General features: G+C 38.5%; 1 protein-coding gene across 1 annotated transcript in view; it reads right to left on the minus strand.

Moving 5' to 3' along the window:
- LOC135197488 (claspin-like) overlaps positions 1-24622 on the minus strand; it is a 269392-nt gene that overhangs the window by 88370 nt on the left and 156400 nt on the right. Inside the window, 9 exon segments of the mRNA XM_064224552.1 lie at positions 518-723; positions 5331-5374; positions 5377-5504; positions 5536-5559; positions 8605-8857; positions 20869-21050; positions 21325-21390; positions 21509-21729; positions 24109-24316. Coding sequence (XP_064080622.1) covers positions 518-723; positions 5331-5374; positions 5377-5504; positions 5536-5559; positions 8605-8857; positions 20869-21050; positions 21325-21390; positions 21509-21729; positions 24109-24316 — 1332 coding nt within the window.

The raw sequence follows: 24622 nt of genomic DNA on the forward strand, positions 1-24622 counted from the left end.
ATGATTGTACTTACAATTCAGTTTCAACTAGATACATAGAAAAAGGAAAAACACAATCATGCGAAAGCAAACGACGATGAAGCGGGCAGAGAGCGATGGATACACGTCCACACGCCAGCAGGCCGAAAGCAAAAGTGATTTGTTTACCTCCCAGTCGCGCGCGCGCGCGCCTGTCGGACAAGCAGTTAACTACCGAACCCCCTTGTTCGAAAGCTTACGACCTATCCAGCTGCCGCTAGTACCTTCCTATTGTAAAAGGACCGAAGGTTTGTATGCCGTGTCGGAACAAATTAAGATTTTACTTCATTAGAAACACTATAGTATATTTGAACAAGATATGAAGCCAAATAGCTTACTCCTCTTATTGCTCAAGTCTATGATATGCTCTAGTGTCAATCATATTTTTAAAAATAAATATACAAAAGACCAAGCAAATCTGTAGATAACAATGCATTGTTTGTAACATCAAAAATTATATTTTATGCACATACAAAACTTCATGCAAGTACCAACCAACCTGAAAATGCAATTATCCTTCTTCGTTTCTTTTTTCTCTTATTTCTCATATCCTTATCATTATTTTCCTCATCAGAAGACATAATTATCATTTGTGGCTCTGCTGTCACTTTGTTCTCTGCTTCCGTTACCCCACTGTTATCTCTACTGTGATCCTTAAGCAAAGGTAATTCATTTTCTATACAACTTAAATTGTCTTGCTTCTGCCTGAAATAAGAAAAATATTTTGTGAAAACTCCATTGTTTCAATACAAAGCGATTTCTTACAGTCTCCATTTTGTTTGTCACTAAATTTTCTCTACATACAATTTCTCTGAAAGAACAGGTGTAGTTGCAATATTGTAGCGGTGAGTATTATGACTACACAGTGTGATTCATCAAGTATCAGCTTTAAAGTCAGTTAATTTCTTAGTTAAATTTTCAAAGCAAGTACATGGGGCAGAGATGACAAATTTTCCTAATAGTAGATATACATTATGAAATTAGCTGGGATGTGCCTTTTACACAACTCTTGGGAGGATAATGCGTGATAAGTGTCAAATCTTAGCTGGAAGAGGCAGCCCTACTTGGATGAGAACTATTAAAAGGGAGGTAGGAGGTAAATGGAGATTTGTGGAACATAAAGCACAGGAAAAGCATATATGGCAAAATTTTACTGAGGCACTTTGTGTCAAACAGAGTTGGAGGTGATGACAGGAAAAAATTAGATTTGTTGGATTGAAAACAATTACTTACAATGCTTGAATCTCAATTTAGATGTTGAGGATTAAAGTCATCATGGAGCTCTGAATGTGAGACAATCATGATAATAAGATAAAGAGGTTGTAAACTGTATGTCGTGAGTGTGGATTCCTTCTTTAAGGGATATGCACATGGAAGGAGAGAATTAACCCAATATGACAAATTCTTAATTTGTATTTTTCCTAACATACAAACCTGAGGTCTTTACATATGGGAATCAACTTTCAGTGAGCTGGAATCCAGCTGTTAAGCTTTCAGCAAGGTGATTATGGTATAACAGTTACCAAAGGTGGGGACGGAAGTAACATCCACCCAGTCTGAATGCATTCAATTCTAGTCAGTTTACCTTTTGGCCCAGTTAAGAAAATTAGGGATGGTAAGAGGTGGGCCTTTCATGTAAAGACCTCAAGTTTGTAAGTTAGAAAAAATACAAATTTTAAATTTTTTTCACTTGTTCCTACAAAAATACAAGCCCCCAGTCTTCACATATGACAGACTTACTTTTGGAGGGAGGGAGGATTCTAAGTAATTCTCTGAACTGACTGGTAGTTCGGCTCACCTAGGTACTATCTTCCTGGTCCAGAAACAGCTAAGGAAGCAGACTGTATCTCTGATCTATTGAACTAAAGATGTTCAGTCACCAGAATTCTGTGCATTTCGAATTCAGGAAATGTAAGTAAAATCCAATATTCGAAAGTTTAAACAAAACCACCAACTAGCTAGGCCATAGTCAGTCCTCTCTCCCCTTGCTAGAGAAGGAAGGATTTGCATCTACTAATCCAATCGAAACTGGATTATACATAGGATACTCAGTCATCTAGATCACCTGCATGCATGCCAGTCCAGCATGTGACGGCTCCTTCACTGCTCCTCTGTCCATTGGAAAAAGAAGACGCTAGAATAAAGTGCAGAGGCCAGTCTCACACACTTTTTCCTTGCAGCTGCCACCTTAGGCAAGATGCAACCTGTCCCTACGAACTGGGTGAACTACATGACTTGTTGAGCATCCACCATGGGATCCTAGGAAAATCAGTCCAAGGACCCATAGGTAACATCCCAAGGTAAAGGAGATGAATGTGATCTTCACGATTACATTCCATCCTAGTAATCAACAGACTGATGATCCTGGCCTCGAGAGATATTGGGCGAAATGTACTCGCGCCCACCAGGAAGTTATGGGGTACGCTCGTTCGATCATATTCCTAGTCAGACAAATGAAGACAATTAATATAACTGTCTAGAACCCTTCCCAATAACAGAAACTGCAAGCTGCTATTACTCCCATAGATAAAATTACTTCAGTCTTTCAGGAAGTTTCTAGATGCACCTTTCATAAGAGTCCTCAATAAGCTAAATTAACAAGTTCGGTTGGGCACATACCATCAATGTTTTGGGTTTATTATTATTATATTATTATCACTATACTATATTAGTGTATGCTGGAAGTAAACCCTCTTTCAAACATGTATTATGAGTAATTGCTGCCTCAGCTGAATTAATTTTATATAGGTTCTTCGCTAATTTTTTAATTATGGTTTTTCTCATTGTTGCTTAAACTGATGAGCAATGACCCAATGTTGGCATGTCTAAAATAGGTAATTATAAAAGTCAAAACTTTATTCAAAGAAGCTCACCAGTGTATGCAATATTAAGAAAACCATAATTAGAAAAACAGAGAAGAACCTATATTATTGAGCAGCAATTACTTTTAATAAAACATATTATTAATTATTAATTTAACCAGACCACTGAGCTAATTTATCTAGCTTACACCCAGGTGGCCACAGCATTTACCTAGTATTTATGATAAATTTATAATTGGATAACTGAAAATGGGAAATATGACCAAACTTTTCCAAAACATAACCCATAACTGATGGAATGGCACAAGGTACAGCAATACACTCATTCTAGAATTTGTCTCTTCACATCAAAGTCAAAAACAGGTCACTGACCGAGCTCTGAAATAACTGGATATAATTAAATCTTTCATAATAGCTTGCATGTCCTATGTATTTCTCTTGAGAACAGGGATAAAGGTAAAATTAAATTAATTGAGCTGGGTAAAGTACAGAATGGTGAATTTACACATAGGCATATCAGATTTGTAACACTGCAGAATAATCTCCTTAATGGTTCAGCTTTACATATACGATATAGACCTTATGGGATCCAATTGGATATAAGAGGGTCTCTTCTTCATTCCCCAGTAGCTAAGTCAGACTGGCAACACTGATAGAATGTGAGTAAATGATTTACGTCCCTTTTCTCTGGAAGTGCGGTATGGGAGAGTTTGCAACTTGCCAATGAACTTGGTTGCAGCTAGTACCTCTAAAGAAGAGATTTTAGATGTCAAATACTTAAAAAGAGCCTTCTTTTAAGAGTTGCAAATGTGGTCTCATTAAGAATTCTAGAACTGCATCAAAATTTCATACCTACTTTCTTATAGAAGGATTAAGGTATTAAACTTCTAATGATTTAGGGACTTCTTGAAGATAGCCAAAGCTTGTACTTCACAATCCTTCAACCTCTTGAACTGGTAGAAAAGACTTATCTAAATTACCATACACTTGAACTAAAAGATACATAACAAGATGTAGTGTATGTAGACACAGGATATCAGAGTCCTAACACTACAAAATAAACTCTCTTTGAAGGTTTAACTTACCTCTGCATATATAAACATTTGAGAATCTAACTGTGCTCTATGTTTTTTATGATTATATAAAATTGTGGTTCAAAGTGACATACTGGGTTTACATAGTGATATAATTCAAATTCTCAAAAATAAAATACATAATCTAACTTCTATATTTTATATTTTAGAAGCGTACAGTGATTAAATTTGATTTTTTAGAATCTAAAATATATAACTTTATAGTGATTAAATTAAAATATAAAATGACAAATTTTTAATCAATTTGTATTTTTCATAGCTAACAAACCTGAGGTCTTAACAACAGGATTATCTTCTAGTTCAAGCTGGAAACTAGTTAAAAACAATCAAAGATTGTAAAATGCCTTTTCAGCTTTTCCCGACGGTAGTTACAGAATTGGCTGTTGTTCCTGGCTCCCCACAGGGGTGAGCTAGGCATGATTCCTACACATGGGTTGTGCATGGAAGGCCTGGATCAAAGGATGGTGGGCTAGGGGAGGGGCATCTGCCACCCCTGGCAAGGTTTGGGTCCCATCTGGTTATGGGGTGTGAATTTGGGCAAGACCAGTCTAGCATGGCCCAATGCAGAGGCAAGTATTTCAGGTGGTGTTGCTATTCTCTGCAGGTCGCACCCCATAGAGGAGTCTGAGTCCTCATCAGTTTCCTTAGGGGCATGGAATCATAAAATGCCAAAGTAGCATGTCAATCTCACACTCTGGAGATGTTGGAGGGGATGAGCCAATGGAATGAGACGTTTGTTCGTTCTGGGGATTCTGGAGCAGCTAGGACACACCCTGGATGTGCAGGAAATGTCACCCCAACCTTTAGAAGCCTCCCTGCATGTTGAAGAGGGTTTTCATCTGTATCCTCACTGAAGGGCAGGTCCACGACCATATCCTCTGGGCTCACTTTATCCCAGTACAAAGGTGTCTTTGGGCCCCAGGGCTTGCTTCCTCGGCTAAGGAGGAGTCCCCATTCGATTCTTCCTTTAGCTAATCAAGATCACATGGGAACTCTTCTTCCTGGGAGAAGTAGGGGCTTGGAACCCAGTTCCCATGAGGTGCCAACTCCTGCTCCCCAGGTATATCCCCCATACTACAGTACTCTGTGAAGTTCTGTAGGTGCTTCTGGTGCAGGTATTGGTGATTCAGCCAAACCTCTAAACTTAAAGCTATATGAATGTTAGGTAAGATTTATAGAAATCACTACTTACAATACAAACATGTACATTAAGCAGAAAAAACAAACTTCAAACATTTTTACCATCACAATTACTACATTATTAAAAATTAGCTATAGAATGGTCATAAGTGAAAGGGTATCAACTGAATGACCACATTTTTAAACAGTTGGCCTAAAATGCTTGTTCTTAAATGAAAAGGTGTCACTTGGATCAACAACAACAACAACAACTTACTTAGTAAATTGACCACTACAGAGCTCCAGCAGTTCGTCATCCTCTCCTCACTTGGCTTATCTCGATTCTCAGATAAAGCAGAGAATGCAGCTGGCATCTTGAACTCTTTCTCAGACTTCTCATTGACCTGACTAGTGAACCTACCAGAACACAGACCCATTAAATCATTGATATCTTTGTGGGGGAGATCATCACAAAGGTCATTTCATCTTGCTGGCAGGTCTTGTTGCTGGAACAAAAAATAAAAAAATTAACCGTACTATTCATAAACAATAGTATTTATACAACAATCATTATTGTTTGTTAGTTAAACCAAATTTAACTTTAAATACTCAATTCTTATGCTAACTTCAAGCTTCATGAATTAATTTAAGTTTTTTACTAATATAGTAATCAAATATGCTATATAAAAATAATATTATCCTTTACTTCAGCACAGGCCACATACATGGATCATTCAAAGTAAACACAATACAATAAATCACCTCAGATACACGAGATAAAATAATAAAAATAAAATAATAAAAATCATCATAGGCAATATGTACACAGTTTCTGAAGTACTAGTTGTAAAACAGTATTCAAAATAATGGTAAGACAGTAATAATATGTATTGGGAATAATAGTAAAAATATTAAAAACTACAAAATTAAAACGATTGCATGCAATTAATTTCTAGCTAGGGACCTCAGGTTGTTAAAGAAGACAAGTCTAGAAGGCTAGCTTTAAAAAGTGAACAAAGAAAATCTCAATATAATAACAATACAATACAATAAAAACAACAGCAACAACAATAACAGATTCTGCAAATAACACTTAATAATTGTTAAAATAAAGAATAAGTGTATAACAGCAACTCAGGCCATCCTTTGTGTGAAGGAAGAGAACATCATTTATGGAAAATTATAATATTGCAAGATTACTCTAAATATTTAACCGAAGTGACTAATTTATACATGGTAACATTAATGTTGTGCTATAATCTTTCAGGAATCATTTTCTGGGTTACTGTAAAAACAAGAATTTGTTTTGGGCCAACCAACTTGTTCAATGTTCTCTAGGTTTCTTCAAATTTTGAGAAGGTATATGCATTTTGGTTGTTCACTATCGTAGTAAAATTTATCTCCTAGTATCTTTTGTGTATATAAAAGTAGGTTTTTCTTTCAAAGCAAGAGCAAGTGTTCTTGATCCTATATCATTATGCTTGTTTTGTTTTTGAGTCTATTCCAGTTACATCAGTTATAGCCTTAAAGAAATTAAGATTGTACATGCATTGATATTTACTGTGTACATAGTATTTTGTGAGTGTTGTTGACAAGTAGGCCATCTAAATATATTTTCAGTATTTTTTTTTAGTACTGCATCATTGCCAACACAAATGACAAAAATTTCATTTTATGCAAGTAACAAAATTGTCACATAAGAAAGACTAACTTATATAATAGCTTAAACAATACACTATCTAGGGGCAACTCATTTAGCTTATAGTGTACAAAATTCCGCATATGTGTAGTATAGTAATTTAATTGCCTATCCTAACTAGTATTTTAAATTTTTATTCAATTCAAAATATCACTTCAATTATTCATTTTCCAAGAAAAATATATACAGAAAATGAATTACTTCTAAAATATGAAAAAAACAATATTGTGCAGTTGTAAAAACAAATAAATCATACAATTTATAATAAAAATACCATAAATGTATCTGCCTATTTTCCTGTGAGTTATGAAATGCTTTGCAGTTACTATACCTCTGCCCGCACCTTTCTCATCTTCCTATGATCTGCAACTTGACATCTGCACACAACCAACACCCAGGATACAAACATATATATAGAATGCAGAAGTCAGAAAAAATATGCTCCGCAGGAGAGAGAGAGAGAGAGAGAGAGAGAGAGAGAGAGAGAGAGAGAGAGAGAGAGAGAGAGAGAGAGAGAGAAGCAGTTGGTAATGCTGGACAGGTAGAGAGATGTTAATGCTGCTCACAAGCATAAGCATGTAGAGAATGGGTTAGTGGGGGTGGGTGACTTGGGAAGGAGTTTCTCAGGTGGGGAGAGGGTTTGAAGACTGGGGGATGGGTGGAGAGGGGTAAGACAGGCATTTGACATCTGAGAGCTTTTGTGGTTAGAAATACTTTGTTTTTTACTTAAAGGGGTTTTTACTTAAAGTGATTGTGTTTTCCAAAGTTGAAAGTGCCTCAGATATTTGTGGATCCATGAGGGCCCAAGTATGTACATGAAAGTATTCACATGTGTAACAAAATAAATCATCAATGATACCATTACTATATACATATGGGGTAGGATCAGTTCTCAGATTCACCTAGAAAGAAGAGTAGAAACTATGCACACCATCTCGAATGACTTTATTGCAAAGCTGGTTAGGCAATTCTAAAGTCACTGGGTACTGGCAAAATATAAAAATGGATGTGAAGAATGCACCATGATTAACTCATTACAAAATGAAATCCATCTTTTCCCTTTAAGCAGCCTGCAGAATTCAAGAAAAGCAGGGACAGCAAATAAGATGACCCAAGGCTGAGGCATCCAAAATCATTGGCCACCAATGAACAAAAATGAACGCCATTCACTGCATGGTTTGATGACAGACATTTAACTACCTGCGATAGAGCCGAGACCATGATCATCAGTTGCAGCTCAGTGCATATTATGACTGATATTGTGGCAATGATCAGATTATCTTCAATATGGCTGCAGGTTAATGTTAACAATTTAATAGAGGGTCAGAATGAAAACTTTCAAATTAGCATTGGAAGCAATGATTCTTCACCAGACAAAAAAATTCAAGCAACAAGTGTCTAACAGCTAGCCTATGTGTTTTGGGATTCTGAGTGCTGTTGTGATAGGGTAATGGGAATACGGTCAAATTGTTAATGGGAAGTATCACTCATCACAACTGAGACAGACAAAACTCCATAAGATGCAACAGAAAAAGCTACATTAAAGGTATGCAGCAGTGGCTGAAGTGGACAACTATGGCTTTGGATAGTTGCCTCAGGCCCCTTACTAGCTTGATCTGGCACCATCTAACTTACACTTTGTTCCTAATCTCAATCCCAACAGTATGGTCACCATCTGAGAAGCAATAAGTCATCCATGCTGTAGCATAACATAACTTGCACAATGAAAGCATCTCCCAAGATGCTTTCTAGGTAAGACCAAGATCATTTTCAATGAATCCTGCAAAAGTTCTTCCTAAACAATCATTTCTTAAAATATCACAAACAAAAAACTACACAATTCACAACTCACCACTAAAATTTCCAGAGCACAGTCCCACAAGTTCATCACTTTCCTGAGAATTTTCAAGACCTGTAAAGTCTAGCTTCAACTTTACAGAAGCATTGTTACTATCTATCTGAGATTCCTCAGAAAACTGGGAGTCTTTTAAAGGTGTTAAATGTAGGTTTACTGGACATGGTGAGGGTTGAGCAGAAGTATCTGCCAACGAAGTGTCAAACAAATCTTGAGTATTTTCTATTGGCAAACTCAGGTCACACTCCTTCTGCAAAGAGATATTTAAATCTATTATTTACTCCTGAATGTTCAGAAAAATTTGATTCATAGAACTTTTTATTTTTATAGATTGTAAATTAATTTTGTGATAATTATCTTTTTTATGAAGTATTCATTTCACTCCACTAACTGTATCAATATTTTTTTTTTTTTTTTAGACAGCAGCCCATCCCCAGCATCCCTGTAGAGGTTGATGTTTATGTTGTATAAGAAAGTGGCTGTTATCTACCTATGTCAACTGGTGTTCTAACTTGGAAGCTTATTTTTGTTCAGGATGCCTGCTTAATTGTAATTGTGGTGGTTTCCATGAGTAAATAGCAGAAAAAGAAATTGCAAACTGTTGTCATCAGACTTCTTTCTATTTACATAGTTTTTGCTTTATAAAGGAAAACTGGGAGTTCTGATCAAGAAGTAGTGTTTTCCCGAAAAATTTGTGTTAAAACACCGATATTCTCCAGTGATTTTAAAAAGCTGGTATAACCAATAATTCTAATTGCTACGAACAAAGAAAATATCAGCATAAAAATGAGTTTAATAAGTTAAGGATTCGTAAAATTCTGGAATATAAAAGGTTTTAGGGGTTAAGTACTAAATTTAAGGATTAGTTGTATGCTTGAGGGAATTTGACCAATTGTAGAACAGGCTATTGACATATCATTCCTTAATTAGATTTTCTACAAGCTAGAAAGTTTAAGGACAAAAGTGTTAATGTTTTGTATTGTACACTGTATACAAAGAAAATTTTATTTTGATAATAAAATTAAGTTTCATATATACTTACCGAATAATTACATAGCTAAAATATCTACCTCGTGCAGCAACTTTTTTTGATTTCGTGGTAGAGCTTCCCAACTGTTTTACCTAGGTGACAGACCCCGCCAACTACGGGGATCACTGGAACAACATGGTTGGCATCAAACAACTCATTTATGCCCTCAAGTCCGTGAGAAGGGAGGAGGGCGGGCAGTAATATACTAATTACTTGGAAAGTATACATAAAACTTAATCTAATGACATAAAAAAAATTTTATAAGCAATTTACCAAGTAGTAATTACATACTTGAATCCCACATTAAATGGAGGTGGGACACATGGACATAATCTACTCCAAAACAATAAAGCATGATAGACTTTGAAACATAATAATCTGCCAGCATTAAATGCAATGCTTGTTTCTTTTCCTGGTCAGAGAGCTACAGCAAGTGAATACTGCCTCTGGTCGGTACTCATCTTAACCTGTAGTGGACGGTCCAATGTGGCTGGGTGTGGGTGCTCATGGAAATGAGTTGAGCAGACAGGTGAGAAATCCTCCAGGCGGTCCAACGCAGACAGGTGTGGGCGCTTGTGGACAAAAGTTGAGTGGACAGGACTATCCAAAGAGGACAAAGAAGGGCACAGATGGACCGAAGAGGTTATACAAGGATCCACTGCATAACTGCATGAAGGCCTCGGACTGAGAGGAGACTGCTTGCACTTCACAACCCTTAATGGATGGATGCTCTCATTTGAGTAACAGGTCTACAGTAATTGATGGATTAACTCTTGGTGAGTACAGTCAGTAACCGGTTATTGGCGAGCCGGTTTCATGGCGCTTGTGTATGATACATACCCAACAGAGGTACCATCAACCAGTTATCAGTGCCAATATCCAGTTATTGGTGTCGATAAAAGCCAAAAATCACATATTTTTGGTTATCAGCGATTTTCACTTATCAAGCTGTCAAAACGGAACCCCAGCTGATAGCTAGGGACTGCCTGTATCAACAGTATGCACCATCGGTTTGGAGAAATCGGAAGGGAAAGTGGTTTCATTACTTCGATAGCCCATAAACTTACAAATGGTAACTTTTAGACTGGCTCTCAGCAACCCAATTCTAGGTGGCTCATGATTTAGTTGTGTACTTGACTTCAAGGGAGCATGTACTGCCTCTCTCTTTCACATGTTTTTTATATATTTACTCATAAATATACCAAAGAAATATTAGAGAAAACATGTATAATTAAAAAAAGTTACTGCATCTTCGATCTAAGTAAATTTACGTATATAATTGGCAACAAATATACAGTGGTGCCCTGTCTCCGCGGGGGATGTGTACACGGACCCCCCCACTCACTGTTTAGAATCCACGAATAGTTGGAACCCCTATAAAAATGCTGAAAACTGCTTATTTTCGTAGGTGAAACTCAAGAAAACCCCACAAAATTTTAATACCTGGTTTTTTTAATAGTTTTATCACAAAAAGTGCATTTTATGATGAAATTCATAAAAAAAAAAAAAAAAAAAAAAAAAAAAAAAAAAAAAAAAACTGGATATTTCTCATAGAAAAATACAGTGAATAGGCAAATTTTCTGCGAATAATGGTCAGATATGGTATAGAGAAATCAGTGAATCTGCGAATTTGTTACTGATTTTAGTTCTTAGCTGTTATGATACTGTGTGAGCTATAATCATGTGACAAAATAAAATTAGAAAAAATTTATAACTTGGTCAAATTTATGATTGACTTATAAAAGATGCCCCACAAGGGTTTGTAAAATGTTTTTGTCATGATACAATAAAGTTTTATGCATACTTACCTGGCAGATATATACTTAGCTATAGACTCCGTCGTCCCCGATAGAAATTCGAATTTCGCGGCACACTCTACAGGTAGTCAGGTGATCTACCGCCCCGCCGCTGGTGGCGGGAATAGGAATCATTCCCGTTTTCTAAGACAGATTTTCTCTTCCACCTGTCTCCTGAGGGGAGGTCGGGTGGGCCATACACCGTATATATCTGCCAGGTAAGTATGCATAAAACTTTATTGTATCATGACAATAACTTTTATGCATTCAAACTTACCTGTCAGATATATACTTAGCTGATTAGCACCTTTGGCGGAGGGTAAGAGACAGCTAATCTACTGAAATAGACAGAAACAACATATGTTGTAGGTATTTTTTTTTGAAAATTAAAAACCAATTGATTCCTACCTGTGTTAGCGAAAGACTTCATGGCTACTGCCTAGGAGCCCGTATCGCTTCAAGAGCCTCAGCGAGGTAGTGACCTCATGCTAAGAGTTCTGATGGTCTGTTACAGGGGTCTTACCCACTTACGCTTCAGAACCTTAGGATCTTTGTCAATGGGTCCTATCCACTTACATGACAAAACACCTTGCCTATTGGCATGATCATAGAGCACGACACTAATCCCGATCACCTGATCCTCATTGGGTTAGTACTAAGATTGAAAGGAGTCATCCCGAACATCCTTTCAAGCAACCCACAACTCAAAACAACAATATTAAAAACTAATTATTAAAAATATAAAAACAATTTAAGGATCAGCGTCTGCTCCATTTCCCAGCATAGTATCCGCTGATACATAAGGTCCAAGAGCGAAACATTTATCGTATGTTATTCTAACATCCTTTAAATAGTGGGATGCAAATACTGAATTGCACCTCCAATAAGTTGCTGCTAAAATGTTTCTCATGGATATTCTTCGTAAAGAAAGGGAAGTTGCCACAGCCCGGACTTCGTGAGCTTTCACTCTCAGCAGCTTTAAAGAGTTCTCTTGGCAATTCCTATGAGCTTCGGTAATTACATTTCTGACAAAGAATGCCAGTGCGTTCTTTGACATAGGTCTCTTGGGGTTTCTTACCGAACACCAAAGACCTTGTCGACATCCTGAAGCTGTCTCTTTTCTAAATAAAATTTTAAGGTCCTGACTGGGCAAAGGGACCGATCCTAACTCTCTTTCTACCAGAGAAGAGAGTCCCTTGACTTCGAAACTTCTAGGCCAAGGTTTAGAAGGGTTCTCATTCTTTGCTAGGAAAAGATCCTGGAAAGAAATGACAGCCGAGTCTTTTCTAAATCCACCCGAGAGTCCAAAGCATGCAATTCACTGATCCTCTTAGCAGTTGCGAGAGCCAACAGGAATATGCATTTGCTAGTAAGATCTCTGAATGAGATTTTATCTATAGGTTCGAACCTGTCCGACATCAAGAACTTTAGGACAACGTCCAGGTTCCAACTCGGGGGAATCGACAATCTCAATTTCTTAGTCTCGAAAGACCTGATGAGATCATGAAGATCCTTATTATTCTCGAGATTCAGCCCTCGTTTTCTAAAAACAGCTGAGAGCATGCTCCTATATCCCTTGATAGTTGATACGGCCAATTTGGATTCTTCTCTTAATAAGAGGAGAAAATCGCGATTTCGGTTACAGAGGTATTGGTTAAGAGGACAGCTTCTTCGACCTACACCATCTACGGAAAACTTCCACTTCGATTGGTAGGCCCGCAGGGTAGAGGCTCTGCGGGCTCTAGCAATTGAAGTTGCCACTTTCTTTGAAAAGCCTCTCGCTCTGACCAGTCTTCGATAGTCGAAAGGCAGTCAGGGAGAGACTTTGGATGTTTTTTGTGGAACCTCTCGAAGTGGGGTTGTCTGAGCAGATCTGTCCTGTCGGTAGAGATTCTGGGGAAGTCCACCGGTCCATTCCAGTACTTCTGTGAACCAGATTCGGGAAGGCCAAAGGAGCAATTAGAGTCATTCTCATTCCCTCCGATGCCACAAATTTCATTACTACACTTCCCCCAGCAATTTGAATGGGGGAAGGCGTATGCGTCTATGCCTGACCAATCCATGAGGAAGCATCAATCGCTGTGGGGCTCTGGGATCTTCTTTCTAGCGAGCAGAAGTTGTCTATTTTCCTGGAGAGGAACGTGGAAACACCGGTCGCTCTGGGGTCTCCCCCAGAGTGACCACATTTGTCTGCAGACTCCCTGAGGTGGAGCATCCACTCTGTCGGGAGAACCTGGTTCTTTCTGCTCAACCTGTCTGCCTTAGGTTTTTTTTACTCCTTGACAAAACCTTGTACGCAGAATAATGCCCCGTTCCTCTGTCCAGGTTAATAGAGCTCTCGCTATTTCGTTCAGAGAGAAAGAGTGAGTGCCCCCTTGATTCCGGATGTAAGCCAGAGCTGTGGTGTTGTCGGAATTGACTTGAACTACCACCCCTCTGACTTCCGCTTCGAAGTATTCCAGGGCTAGATGAATTGCCAGTAGTTCCTTCGCATTGAGTGCAGAGTAGTTTGTTGTCTGGTCCAAATAACTGCTACTTCCTTTGGACCCAGTGTTGCTCCCAACCTGTTTCCGATGGCATCGGAAAACAACACTCGGTGAGGGTTCCGAATCAAGAGGGACACCCCTTCGTTCCTTGTTAATGGGGTTAACCACCACTTTTAGGTCGGATTTATCCCCTGTTGGATGGGAAAAACGTCTGACAAGTCTCCTGTCTTTTGACTCCACATCCTCTTTAGATAAAATTGCAGAGGTCTGAGATTTAATCTTCCCAGGGAAATGAACTGCTCTAACGAGGAAAGGGTGCCCAGCAGACTGAGCCATTCCCTCGCCGAGGTCCGTTCTTTCCCTAAGAAGTTCGAGATCTTCTCTAAGCCTCGAGTAATTCTGTCTTGAGATGGAAACGCCCGAAAACCCCGAGAATCCATCTGTATCCCCAGATAGACTATGTTCTGTCTGGGGATCAATTGTGATTTCTCGAGGTTCACGAGCAGTCCCAGAGATTTTGTCAAGTTCAAAGTCTTCTCCAAGTCCTTCAAGCACTGAATTTCCGATTTTGTTCTTATTAGCCAATCGTCCAGATAAAGGGATATATTTATCCCCTCTAGATGTAGCCATCTCGCAACATTCATCATTAGCCTCGTGAACACTTGAGGGGCCGTAGAAAGGTCGAAGCATAGGGCTCTGAATTGGTATACTAAGACATTAAACAATCCCTTGAGGAGATGGTCCATCTCAGAAGTCCCCCATGTGATCTTTGCTGATGACAAGGCTTGCTCCTAGACGAATCTACCGATTCGAAAAATCTGCTTCGGCAGTGGAACGGGAGAGCTAGACCCCGTGGTTTTGCCCGTCTCGTACCAAATTCCCTTCTTCTGATAGTCTGGAAGGAGGGCATGTAAAGACTGTCTTCCCCGCCTTCTCCTTGGATTCCAACCAATTTCCTACGAATCGGAGAGCCTTGTTCATGGAAATGGTTGGCTTCATTTTAATAAAAGATGATTGTTTCGGGACCTTCGTGCTTGTAAATAAGGACCTTGGAGAAGGAGGAGCAGTCGGGCTTAAAGAGTCCCCAAACTCTTGAAGTAAGAAGGCTGCCAGCGTCTTGTAATCTGACAAACCCGGAGCCGAGTGGTCTTCAGAGTCCAAAATCTCTTCCAAATCCAATTCCGAAGAGGATTGTTTATTTCCAGCAGGAGACTGGCCTCTTGCAACATCCACCCCACTCTCGCAAGAACGACGACGCTGTGCGATAACTTGCGTCCCTACGAGAGATAGGTTGATCCTGCAAAACGACCTTATCCTTCTCCTGGCAAGAGCGATGGCCGCTTGTGCGACACCTTTCTCTCCTGTCAGACGAAGGATGTCCTCTCCTATCGCGCTTTTTCTCCGGAACCACCTATGTCTTGACAAGGCTACGGCCGCTTGTGCAACAACTAGAGTCCCTGTCAGGTAAAGGTTTATCCTTCCGGAAAGCTAAACAAATCCTCTTGGCTTAATTGTCTTTTGGAAGAAGTCCGTCTCTTATTTGTCACTTGTGGCTCATTGCGCCGGGTTGGCGCTCGTGATTCCTTGCGCCAAGCTGGCGCTTCTGGAGCATTTCGCAGGGTGGCGCTTCTGGCGCATTTCGCCAGGCTGGCGCTTCTGGCGCATATGGCGCATCTGGCGCTTCTGGCTCTTCTGACTCGTATGGAGTCTCAAACGCATCTGGCGCATTGCGCCAGGTTGGCGTTTGTTTTTGGCGCATTCTTCATACTCCTCTGAGTATAAGCCGAAACTTCCGTTTCTTCTTTCCTTCCCTTCGTCTTCTTATTTAGGAAGGAAGGAAGAGTCCTTTCTCCTGGAGTCTCCTTAGTAAAAACTCCTACTAAGGCCGAAAGTGCTCCTGCACATTTAGGATAATTTTCGCAGCGCATTCTCTTTTTCCTTCCCTGATTCAGGTGAGGGATGTCTAGAAGCGGAAGGAAACTCCGATTTCCGTTTAGGAACCAATCTCCTTTTCTTCTTCTCACAAGGTGATAGATCGGAGAAAAGCTCAGGGCTTGAATCCAAGGTTGGAGCCTTCCAACTTCTCTTTACGGGGCGTGACAGTTCATCAGAACTCCATCCCCTTACATTCGGTGAAGAATCTGACGAAGAAAAACACTTCTTTAGGATGCTTTTTCGATAGCGATCCTTGGCAGTTTGTTTGGGTCGTCACAGAATCTGCCGAGGGGACGCCTGATCGGTGGGGATTCTCCATAACCTCCGTAGGCTTTTGACATTCCTTCTCCTCTGGGCCTGTGAGCTTGGAAGAGGTCTAGGCCTGGGAGCGAGATGAAGCCGATCAGACGCACCCTCCACTGCACTAGGGACACTTAATTCACTATCACTGTGCTTACCTTTCAACGTCAGCATTTGACGTTCCATCCTTTGTAGCGCAGCTTTAAGATCTACAATTTCCGTTGCCGGATTGCAGTCTTAGTACTAGAGGGAAGAAGATACAGGTTTAGGGTTAGGTGTTAATTTAATAGGCTCGTTAGAGAGAGACCTACTTACGCTTCTGGAGGAAGTCTTCCTAGCCCTATCCATATCTAATTTCCTTAAATATGAATTAAATTCTTCCATTCTTCTCATTCATATTTACACATTCATCACAGGTGTTAGAAATTGAAACATTCATTCCTTCTACACCCCTTACAAACTGTGTGAGGGTCTACCGAAGCTTTCGGTAGCCTCACCATGCATCCCTCATTTACACACCGTAAAGCTAGAAGCTAGAATCCGACATCATGAGAAATATCCAAAACCAAGTCCAAAAAACAGTCCACGAAAGAGTATGCCAAACCAAAGATCCAATACGTCACCAAAATAACCGGCTTAGAAGATCAATAGCGATGAAAAAACACAAAAATCAAATCAGGAGTAACAACAACAATGTTGCTGTCACGGCCGATAGAGAAAATCTGTCTTAGAAAACGGGAATGATTCCTATTCCCGCCACCAGCGGCGGGGCGGTAGATCACCTGACCTACCTGTAGAGTGTGCCGCGAAATTCGAATTTCTATCGGGGACGACGGAGTCTATAGCTAAGTATATATCTGACAGGTAAGTTGAATGCATAAAATTGTTATTTTCAAAAGCCTGTGGAAGATGGGGAGAATTTTATTATTTTATTTTTTCATACATCGTGTGCATTTGCATATCTTTCTCTTTCGATTGACGTTTTTTCTTAAATTGATTGACCTCGAAGTCTGCCTGGTCTGGGGTGCTGCATATGATTTTTTAGCCTGGCTCTTGATAGTTAACAAGCACTGGACTCCTTACTGGATCAGGGCCCTGAGCGCGGCTTGCTAAAGAGTGCTCAAGAGGTTGGAGAGACCAGGTTGTATGAGAATTGTAACAGGCTTTAATTAGCCTAGCCTTACAGCTCATCATGCTGCAATAGTGAACACTAGAACCGTTAGAAAATGACATACGTATTTGTTGAAAAACTGGTCCAAATCCTTACAAAAGACTGACTATAGTCTGTGCTAATCAAAATAAAACAATTGTACTGCACCTATATATAATATGAAATGTCAACTGCAAATTGCAATAAAAACTACTGCAAATGGTGCAATGTTTACACCAAGGGCAGCATACACCAACTGTTTGATGGCTGCCGTGTAGTTCTGGTGTTCCCGTTGTGGGCGGGTTCTGTCACCTAGGTAAAACAATTAAGACACGCTACCACAAAATTTAAAAAGTTGCCATGCAAGGTAGATATGTACTTTAACTATGTAATTACTTGGTAAGTTACTTGTATGAAATACGAATGTGTAGAGTATGACAGACTGGTTAATGCATGAATGGCAATCATAATTCTAGGGTAACTGTAAACTCAGCAAAATAAAGTACATACTAGTATTGGGTAGTGATAGAAGTTCTGTATAGCACATGTGCTGTACTAAACATATAAACAGACTTCAAAAATGTAAAGAACATCATTCACCATCACTTCAGCCTTCAAAAGTTCTTTGTTAGATGTAGGCCTTCCACAGGTTCGCCATAGATTTCTATCCCTCCGCTGTTCTGTGGCACTGTCGTGATGTTGGTCCAAGTCATACTCGCCAGTGGGTTTTTTGTCTTACTCGGTTCTTGTGTATCTTCTTGGCATCCTGAAGGTTGTTTGTGATGTCCCTCTGTTGTCTGTCAATCCTGGCAATGTTCCCTGCCCAGTTCCACTTAAGCTTACTGATGGTTTCAAGAATATCCTTTAGTTTTTTTATATATCCATTTAGCTGTTTTTCTATCCTTCCAAGTTAGATCTAGCATAATTCTCTCATGTGCCCACTGCATTGTTCGTAATTTAAGGGACTGCATTGTTCGTAATTTAAGGGAAAGCTTTTCTGTTAGATTCCAAGTTTCGACCCCATAGGTGACAGTGGGGAGGATACACTGATCATATAATTTCTTTTTAAGATGATGGGAATACTTCTTATTTTTTAAACACTGTTACTGGCTCTTCCAGACGCCTGCCAACCGAGGGTTATTCACATAGATTCATTGTCCAAGATAGATGTGGTTGTCCATTTCCTCAATCTGTTGATTTTCAATTTCAAGTATGTCATCTGTATTTTCAGTGTATTTATTGCTCATGACTTTGGTCTTACAGAAGTTCATGTGGAGGCCTACTGATCTGCTTGCTTCATTTAGTTCGGTGAGCATCTGTTGAAGCTCTTCTTTGATGAGGGCAACGATAATGTCATTAGCAAATCTTAGTGACACTGATCATAAAATTTCTTCTTCAGACATTCATTGAATAGTCGTGCCAGTCTGACTTGGATGGCTCATCAGCATCTGATATTAGGTCCAATGTAGAGGTTATCTGTACCCTGTGCTTTCCCTTCTTCATTTGTTTGATAAGTTGCACCTTGCATGCTGTGATCTTTGGAAAGCCACGAGATAGGTGTTGCTTTCCTCTTTCGTGAAGATGGTAATGGGGTATTTCTGAGGAGTAAAGCTTTTGGTAATACTCTCTTGCTCGCTCAAAACTATTCCATCACGGTTGGTTGTAAAGGATCCGTCCTCTTCCAGCACCCCAGTGAATTGCAGCTTCCTGGGGCCTTCGTTTTGCTGTAAACCTCTGCCCCTGTTAATGACATCTTCTCATTGCTTTTTCTGTAGTTTTGTTTAGTTCTGCTGCTTCAATTTCTCCCACATTGTTGATGGGGGCTTGAGGATTTGTACGTTTTTCATGGGGTTCTTTGTTCTCTTCAGAAGAATTGCTGCTGTTGGAGGCCCTTTTTGGCCTTTTTGTCTGAATTTCTTTGCTACTTCTTTCAATGGAATAATATGTCATTATTCAAGTTTTAAAGATAATTTTCATTACCATTTTGGTCTTCTAGATTTACAAGAATCTTGTAGCAGTTTCTAATTATCTGAAATGTAGATTTGAGAGCTTCAGCCATTTGATATGTTCCAGTCTTGAGAAGAATAGTTTTTGTCTTTCTTGTTAGGTGTTTATTTGGATTTTGCATCTCACCATCCTGTGATTGCTGTACACATTGATTTGGTTCAGGACATCAACATTTTTAACTATATTATGTTTGTCTACAAATATGTAGTCTATTTCATTTTGTGTTTCATGGTTTGGGCTTCGCCGTGTCCATCTCTTGTTTTCACTCTTTTGAAAGAATGTGTTCATGATCTTGAAGTCCTGTCATGTGCTACAGCAAAAATTGATCAAGTCATCTCCCCTCTCATTTTTCGCTCTCCATATTCAAAAACTTGCCAGCCTTTGTTATTTTTAGAGGGGTATTTAGGTCATCATAAAAGTTATCCAGTTCCTCCTGGGATAACACTGATGTAGGAGCATATACCTGTATGATTGTTGGTCTGTACCTTTTTGAAATTCTAAGAGTGACACTGGCAACTGTCAGATGTGGCTGTGAACTGCTCAATGTTGCTCTGTAACTTTTTTATGAGAAATCCACACCATTTTGTTTGCTTTCCTTGCCACTGTTGCAAAGCAGGTGTCTGCTTTTAAGCATTTAAATTTTCTCACCCTGTCTTCTCATCTCAGAGATTATGATAATGTCCCAGTTGATGTTTTTAATCTGATTCAAGGGTGCTCAGGTGTATCTCTTCAGAGAGAGTCTTACATTGTATGTAGCAATGTTGAGCACTGTTTTGGAGATGGTAGTTGCTTGTACAGCACACAGTCCCTACCCAAATAAACAGACTGCATGGTTGGGCCTTGATTTAAATCCGCTGACCCAACAGAATGGCCAATTTCGTCTGCAGTTGTAACTCATTAGTTGGCAGGGGAAGAGACAGCGAGAAGTTAAGTTTGTATAAGGGATTGGACAGAAAATATAGAGGGATGAAGGAAATGACAGGACAGCATGAGAGATAGAGATTTGACTCCAGACCAAAGGGCCGTCAAAATCCTTGAGAACAAGGCACTACTAAATGTGAAGTGCAAATGCAGTGCACTTACATGTGCATTTCGATTACACATTAATTGGTAACCTGGTCACTGCACCATATTCACAGTATTTATTATACAGTTATGACATTACATACAACAACAAAAAAAGCCTTTGGACATCTTGTGTTTTGTGATACAGGGTAGTTTAAGTAAGCTAGATTACAGTAATGAAGTTCTTAATAGACACACTTCCCCAGCTTGTGTATTATTTTTTGGTTACTTATAAAAACAAAAACAAGAATAACTCATTTCTCAAGATTCTATACTATTTTTGTTAAGGAATTTTCAAGCTGCCTAGAGTAGCATATTAGTATTCTGTCTTATAACCTTGGCTATATTCACACCTAACTCCCTCCCCTTAGATGTTTTAATAAAGCTAATCAAGTAGCTATTGCATACAACAAAAACACCAACAAATAAGAGACAAAATAGGGAAAAATCTTAAGACATTTCTAACTCATCTGAAAACTAAAAATTACTTACAGCTGGGTCAAAGAAGCTTGACTTTGACCTAGTTAGGGGAGTCAGAAATCCTGGGTCATTATCAGTTTCACTATGCTGATCATTGTATCCAAGTTTAAGTCCACCTCCAGGCTGATGAGCAGGAATAACAGATCCAAACAACTCAAAACTAGAGTCCATAGAGTCCTTATCACCACTTTCACCTGTAAACATAGACACTTTTTAAAGTATACAAAATAGCAATTACAGTTTCAAAACACATCAAATGTCACCTACAATCATAACAAAATGTGCACTACTGTAATGAGAACAACTTTGCATTCAACAACCCCCTACTTAAATTACAGCACAATCAAGACTATCAGGACCACCGTACAAAATATAGTCAATCATTCCAGTAACCTACATCCTGAAACTAACTTCAAATAAAATATCCTAAAGCTACATACTCCATGCTGATGGAAATAAACGAGTTACCTTTTCTTACAGACTGTGTGGCAAATAAATCAGCAATCGAAAGAACGCTAGAATTGGCAGCTAAATCTGTTGAAAAAGATTACCGTAACAAAAATTGTTCAAAGTCAAAGAGAGAATATTTATAAGCAAATTACGGTATTATGAATGTTACAAGTTCTAGTGAAATACAAATTTAAAGAATTACCTTTTTTTAATGATGGTGTGGTAAACAAATCAGCATTTGACAGGGTACTTGAATCACGTGGTATTTCTGTTACACGAGGAGTTGATTTAATATCTTGAGTATCATCCCACTGCAACCTAAGCTGTTCATCACCCTGACTTTCATCTCTACCAGTGCTCTCCTCTTCCATGTTTGGAAGTGCAACAGTATCATTGCTATCTTCATTCTCTTGAGCAGAATACCTGGAAATAAGCGAGTCACATGACTTTCTCATGTAAACCTTAGATCCCATAGATACCTCAGTACCCAAAATAATTAATCAATGAAGACTCATAAACTAGCAAATATTCCATTAATAACAGCTAAGAGTTATGATTGAAATTTTACTGATTCTTGAAGTTTGCTATTAAAATCTCCCTTTAGAATATAAATACTGGACAAAGTAAGAAAAGACTAAGCATTCAATTTCCAAACCAGGAAGTCACTATTCTACACCCTAAAAGGACTGGAATTAATAATCTTAAAAGTTCAAGTTGGACAGTTGAATGAGAAAGGAGCAAAGGGAAAAGAGAAAAAGTATAAAGCTGAATAGAATGTAGCCGATGAGCATACTGACACTACAATGACGCTCTGTCCCCAGCATTTTGTGGGAGACTGTGGCTCACAATAAAAATTGAAAATCTGCAAATCTCCCACCTAATATTGCATAATGTATTGTTAGCCAAAAATCTAACCAACATTCATAATAAATGGTTGATTATTTATCACATATAAACCTAGTACAGTACAATAAATCCTTATAGTGCATAGCACAGTACAGTACTAACAATGTAAAGTATGAGAGAATATATAGTACCAGTTTTAAGCTACTACACTATATGTAGTTTATTTTTTGCATCATACATATTTTAGATTTATAAAACAAAAACAATTGAAGAAAACATTATTGTAGTCTTGACACCACCTCTGAACTTATGTAGGGACTTATGTAGGGATATACTAATTTAGATACACTCCAATACCACTTAAGTCTTCCAAAAATGACAAAAAACAAACCGATTTAGTTTTTACTGTACTCTTTGTTTTTGTTAGTATAGTGTTTTTACACTGCATGGAACCAGTTTTACTGTACTGTAATAGTGTATTACCCCTCACCCTACATCATTTAACTCCAAAACACTCAAGTCAATAAACTAAGTCAAATAAGGCCTTTAAAGCATGACCCCAAGACTTAAATTCACAACTAAAAACCCTGGGTATATTGATGATAAAATATATAACAAGACGTCAGCTAGCCGATTGTAAGCGTTTCACATTCAGTTGTGTACTTCACTTCAAGGGGGACATGTAGTGCCTCTTTCTCTCACGTGACGTCTTGTTATATATTTTATCATCAATACCCACCCGGGTTAGTTTTAGTGTGAATTTAAGTCTTGGGGTCATGCTTTAAAGGCCTTATTTGACTTAGTTAGTTTTTTGACTTGAGTGTTTTGGAGCTAAATGATGATGTAGGGTGAGGTAATACACTATTACAGTACAGTAAAAACTGGTTCCATGCAGTGTAAAAAAACACTATACAAACAAATACAAAGAGTACAGTAAAAACTAAATCGGTTTGTTTTTTTGTCATTTTTGGAAGACTAAGTGGTATTGGAGTGTATCTGAATTAGTTATACACTACATAAGTTCAGTGGTGGTGTCAAGACTACAATAATGTTTTCTTCAATTGTTTTTGTTTTATAAATCTAAAATATGTATGATGCAAAAAATAAACTACATATAGTGTAGTAGCTTGAAACTGGTACTATATATTCTCTCATACTTTACATTGTTAGTACTGTACTGTGCTATGCACTATAAGGATTTATTAGCAGAGGAAGCAGAGAAATTCCCTTGAATCCATTGGATTGGATGTGAAAAGTGTACATCTCAAAGGTTGAGCAAGATCATGATGTCTCCATCTATGACGGAATCTTAACACCATACTGAACCAAATCTAATGAATATAGCAGTACAGTGTTAAGAGGTCTATGATTGGCCTTCAACCTCCTCTGGCAAAATACAAGTGTAAAACTCTAGATACTGGTCAAGATCCATTTCAATTGGCCCTTTGGGCCCTTCTGCAACATGGTCTCATCTGCCCACACATCATGAAACTTTTCCTAATTTGCCAAAGACGTCAGTAAGAGGCTACCATCCATCAACAGAGGATGACAACAATAACTCTTCATAATGGGGGGGGGATACACAGCACACTATTAAAAGTCAAGAAACCATGACAGCATGAACTTTGAACATAACAATGGACTCTTAAGTTGTTTTCTTCTATATAATTGAAGGAGAATCATGTTAAAAAATTCTCTCAAGACATGCATTATCCATCAGGTGGCAGAAAGCTCTGTAAAGATGAAGGAGAGTATCACACAAATCTTCTGGATAATATTATTTCTTCTGTCTGGTGAGAAGAGGAGGGAATAGCTTGCCCTATCTGCTGGCTGCAAGGGTCCTATTCAACCGGTAGGGAGATCACTACAGCCTAAATACAACAGGAAAGTTCTGACCATGACAATCTTACCTTGTCGAGGTAGTCGCACATCAAGGGGGAGGAATTAAATACTTACTTTTCATCACAGTTATCGTCATACTCAGCCTCGTCAACATCCATGTCATCTTCCTCTTCAGCTTCATCATCAAGATAAGCGTTCTTCTTCTTTTTCTTATCCTTGATAATTATATCATTTTCTTCAGGTTCTGACTCTGTTTCATATTCAGTCTCACTTTGATCAGTCAATTCTTCTTCATCAGGAAGTGCTCCATCATCATGATAATCTGACAAGCAAAATAAAAATTGTGTTTTCTTAATTACTTATAACAATAAAGGTAACACTTCTACTTGATTTAAAGAGATGTATCATTTTCTCTAAAAATAAAAATGAATTAATGTAGGGTCAAAATAATTTCGATGAAACTTAAGAAATTGATAAATCCTGAATAAAACAACTGATAATCTAATACGTATATGCATCACTTGAGATACGAAATTTTATTCCTCATAAATGCCATCTACGTACTATATACATATAGAGTTTCTGTAATAAAGAATAATGCTATTACTGTACTGTTGCTTCAAAGCCA

Source organism: Macrobrachium nipponense, chromosome 21 (assembly GCF_015104395.2).
Source record: "Macrobrachium nipponense isolate FS-2020 chromosome 21, ASM1510439v2, whole genome shotgun sequence".
NCBI lineage: Eukaryota > Metazoa > Arthropoda > Malacostraca > Decapoda > Palaemonidae > Macrobrachium > Macrobrachium nipponense.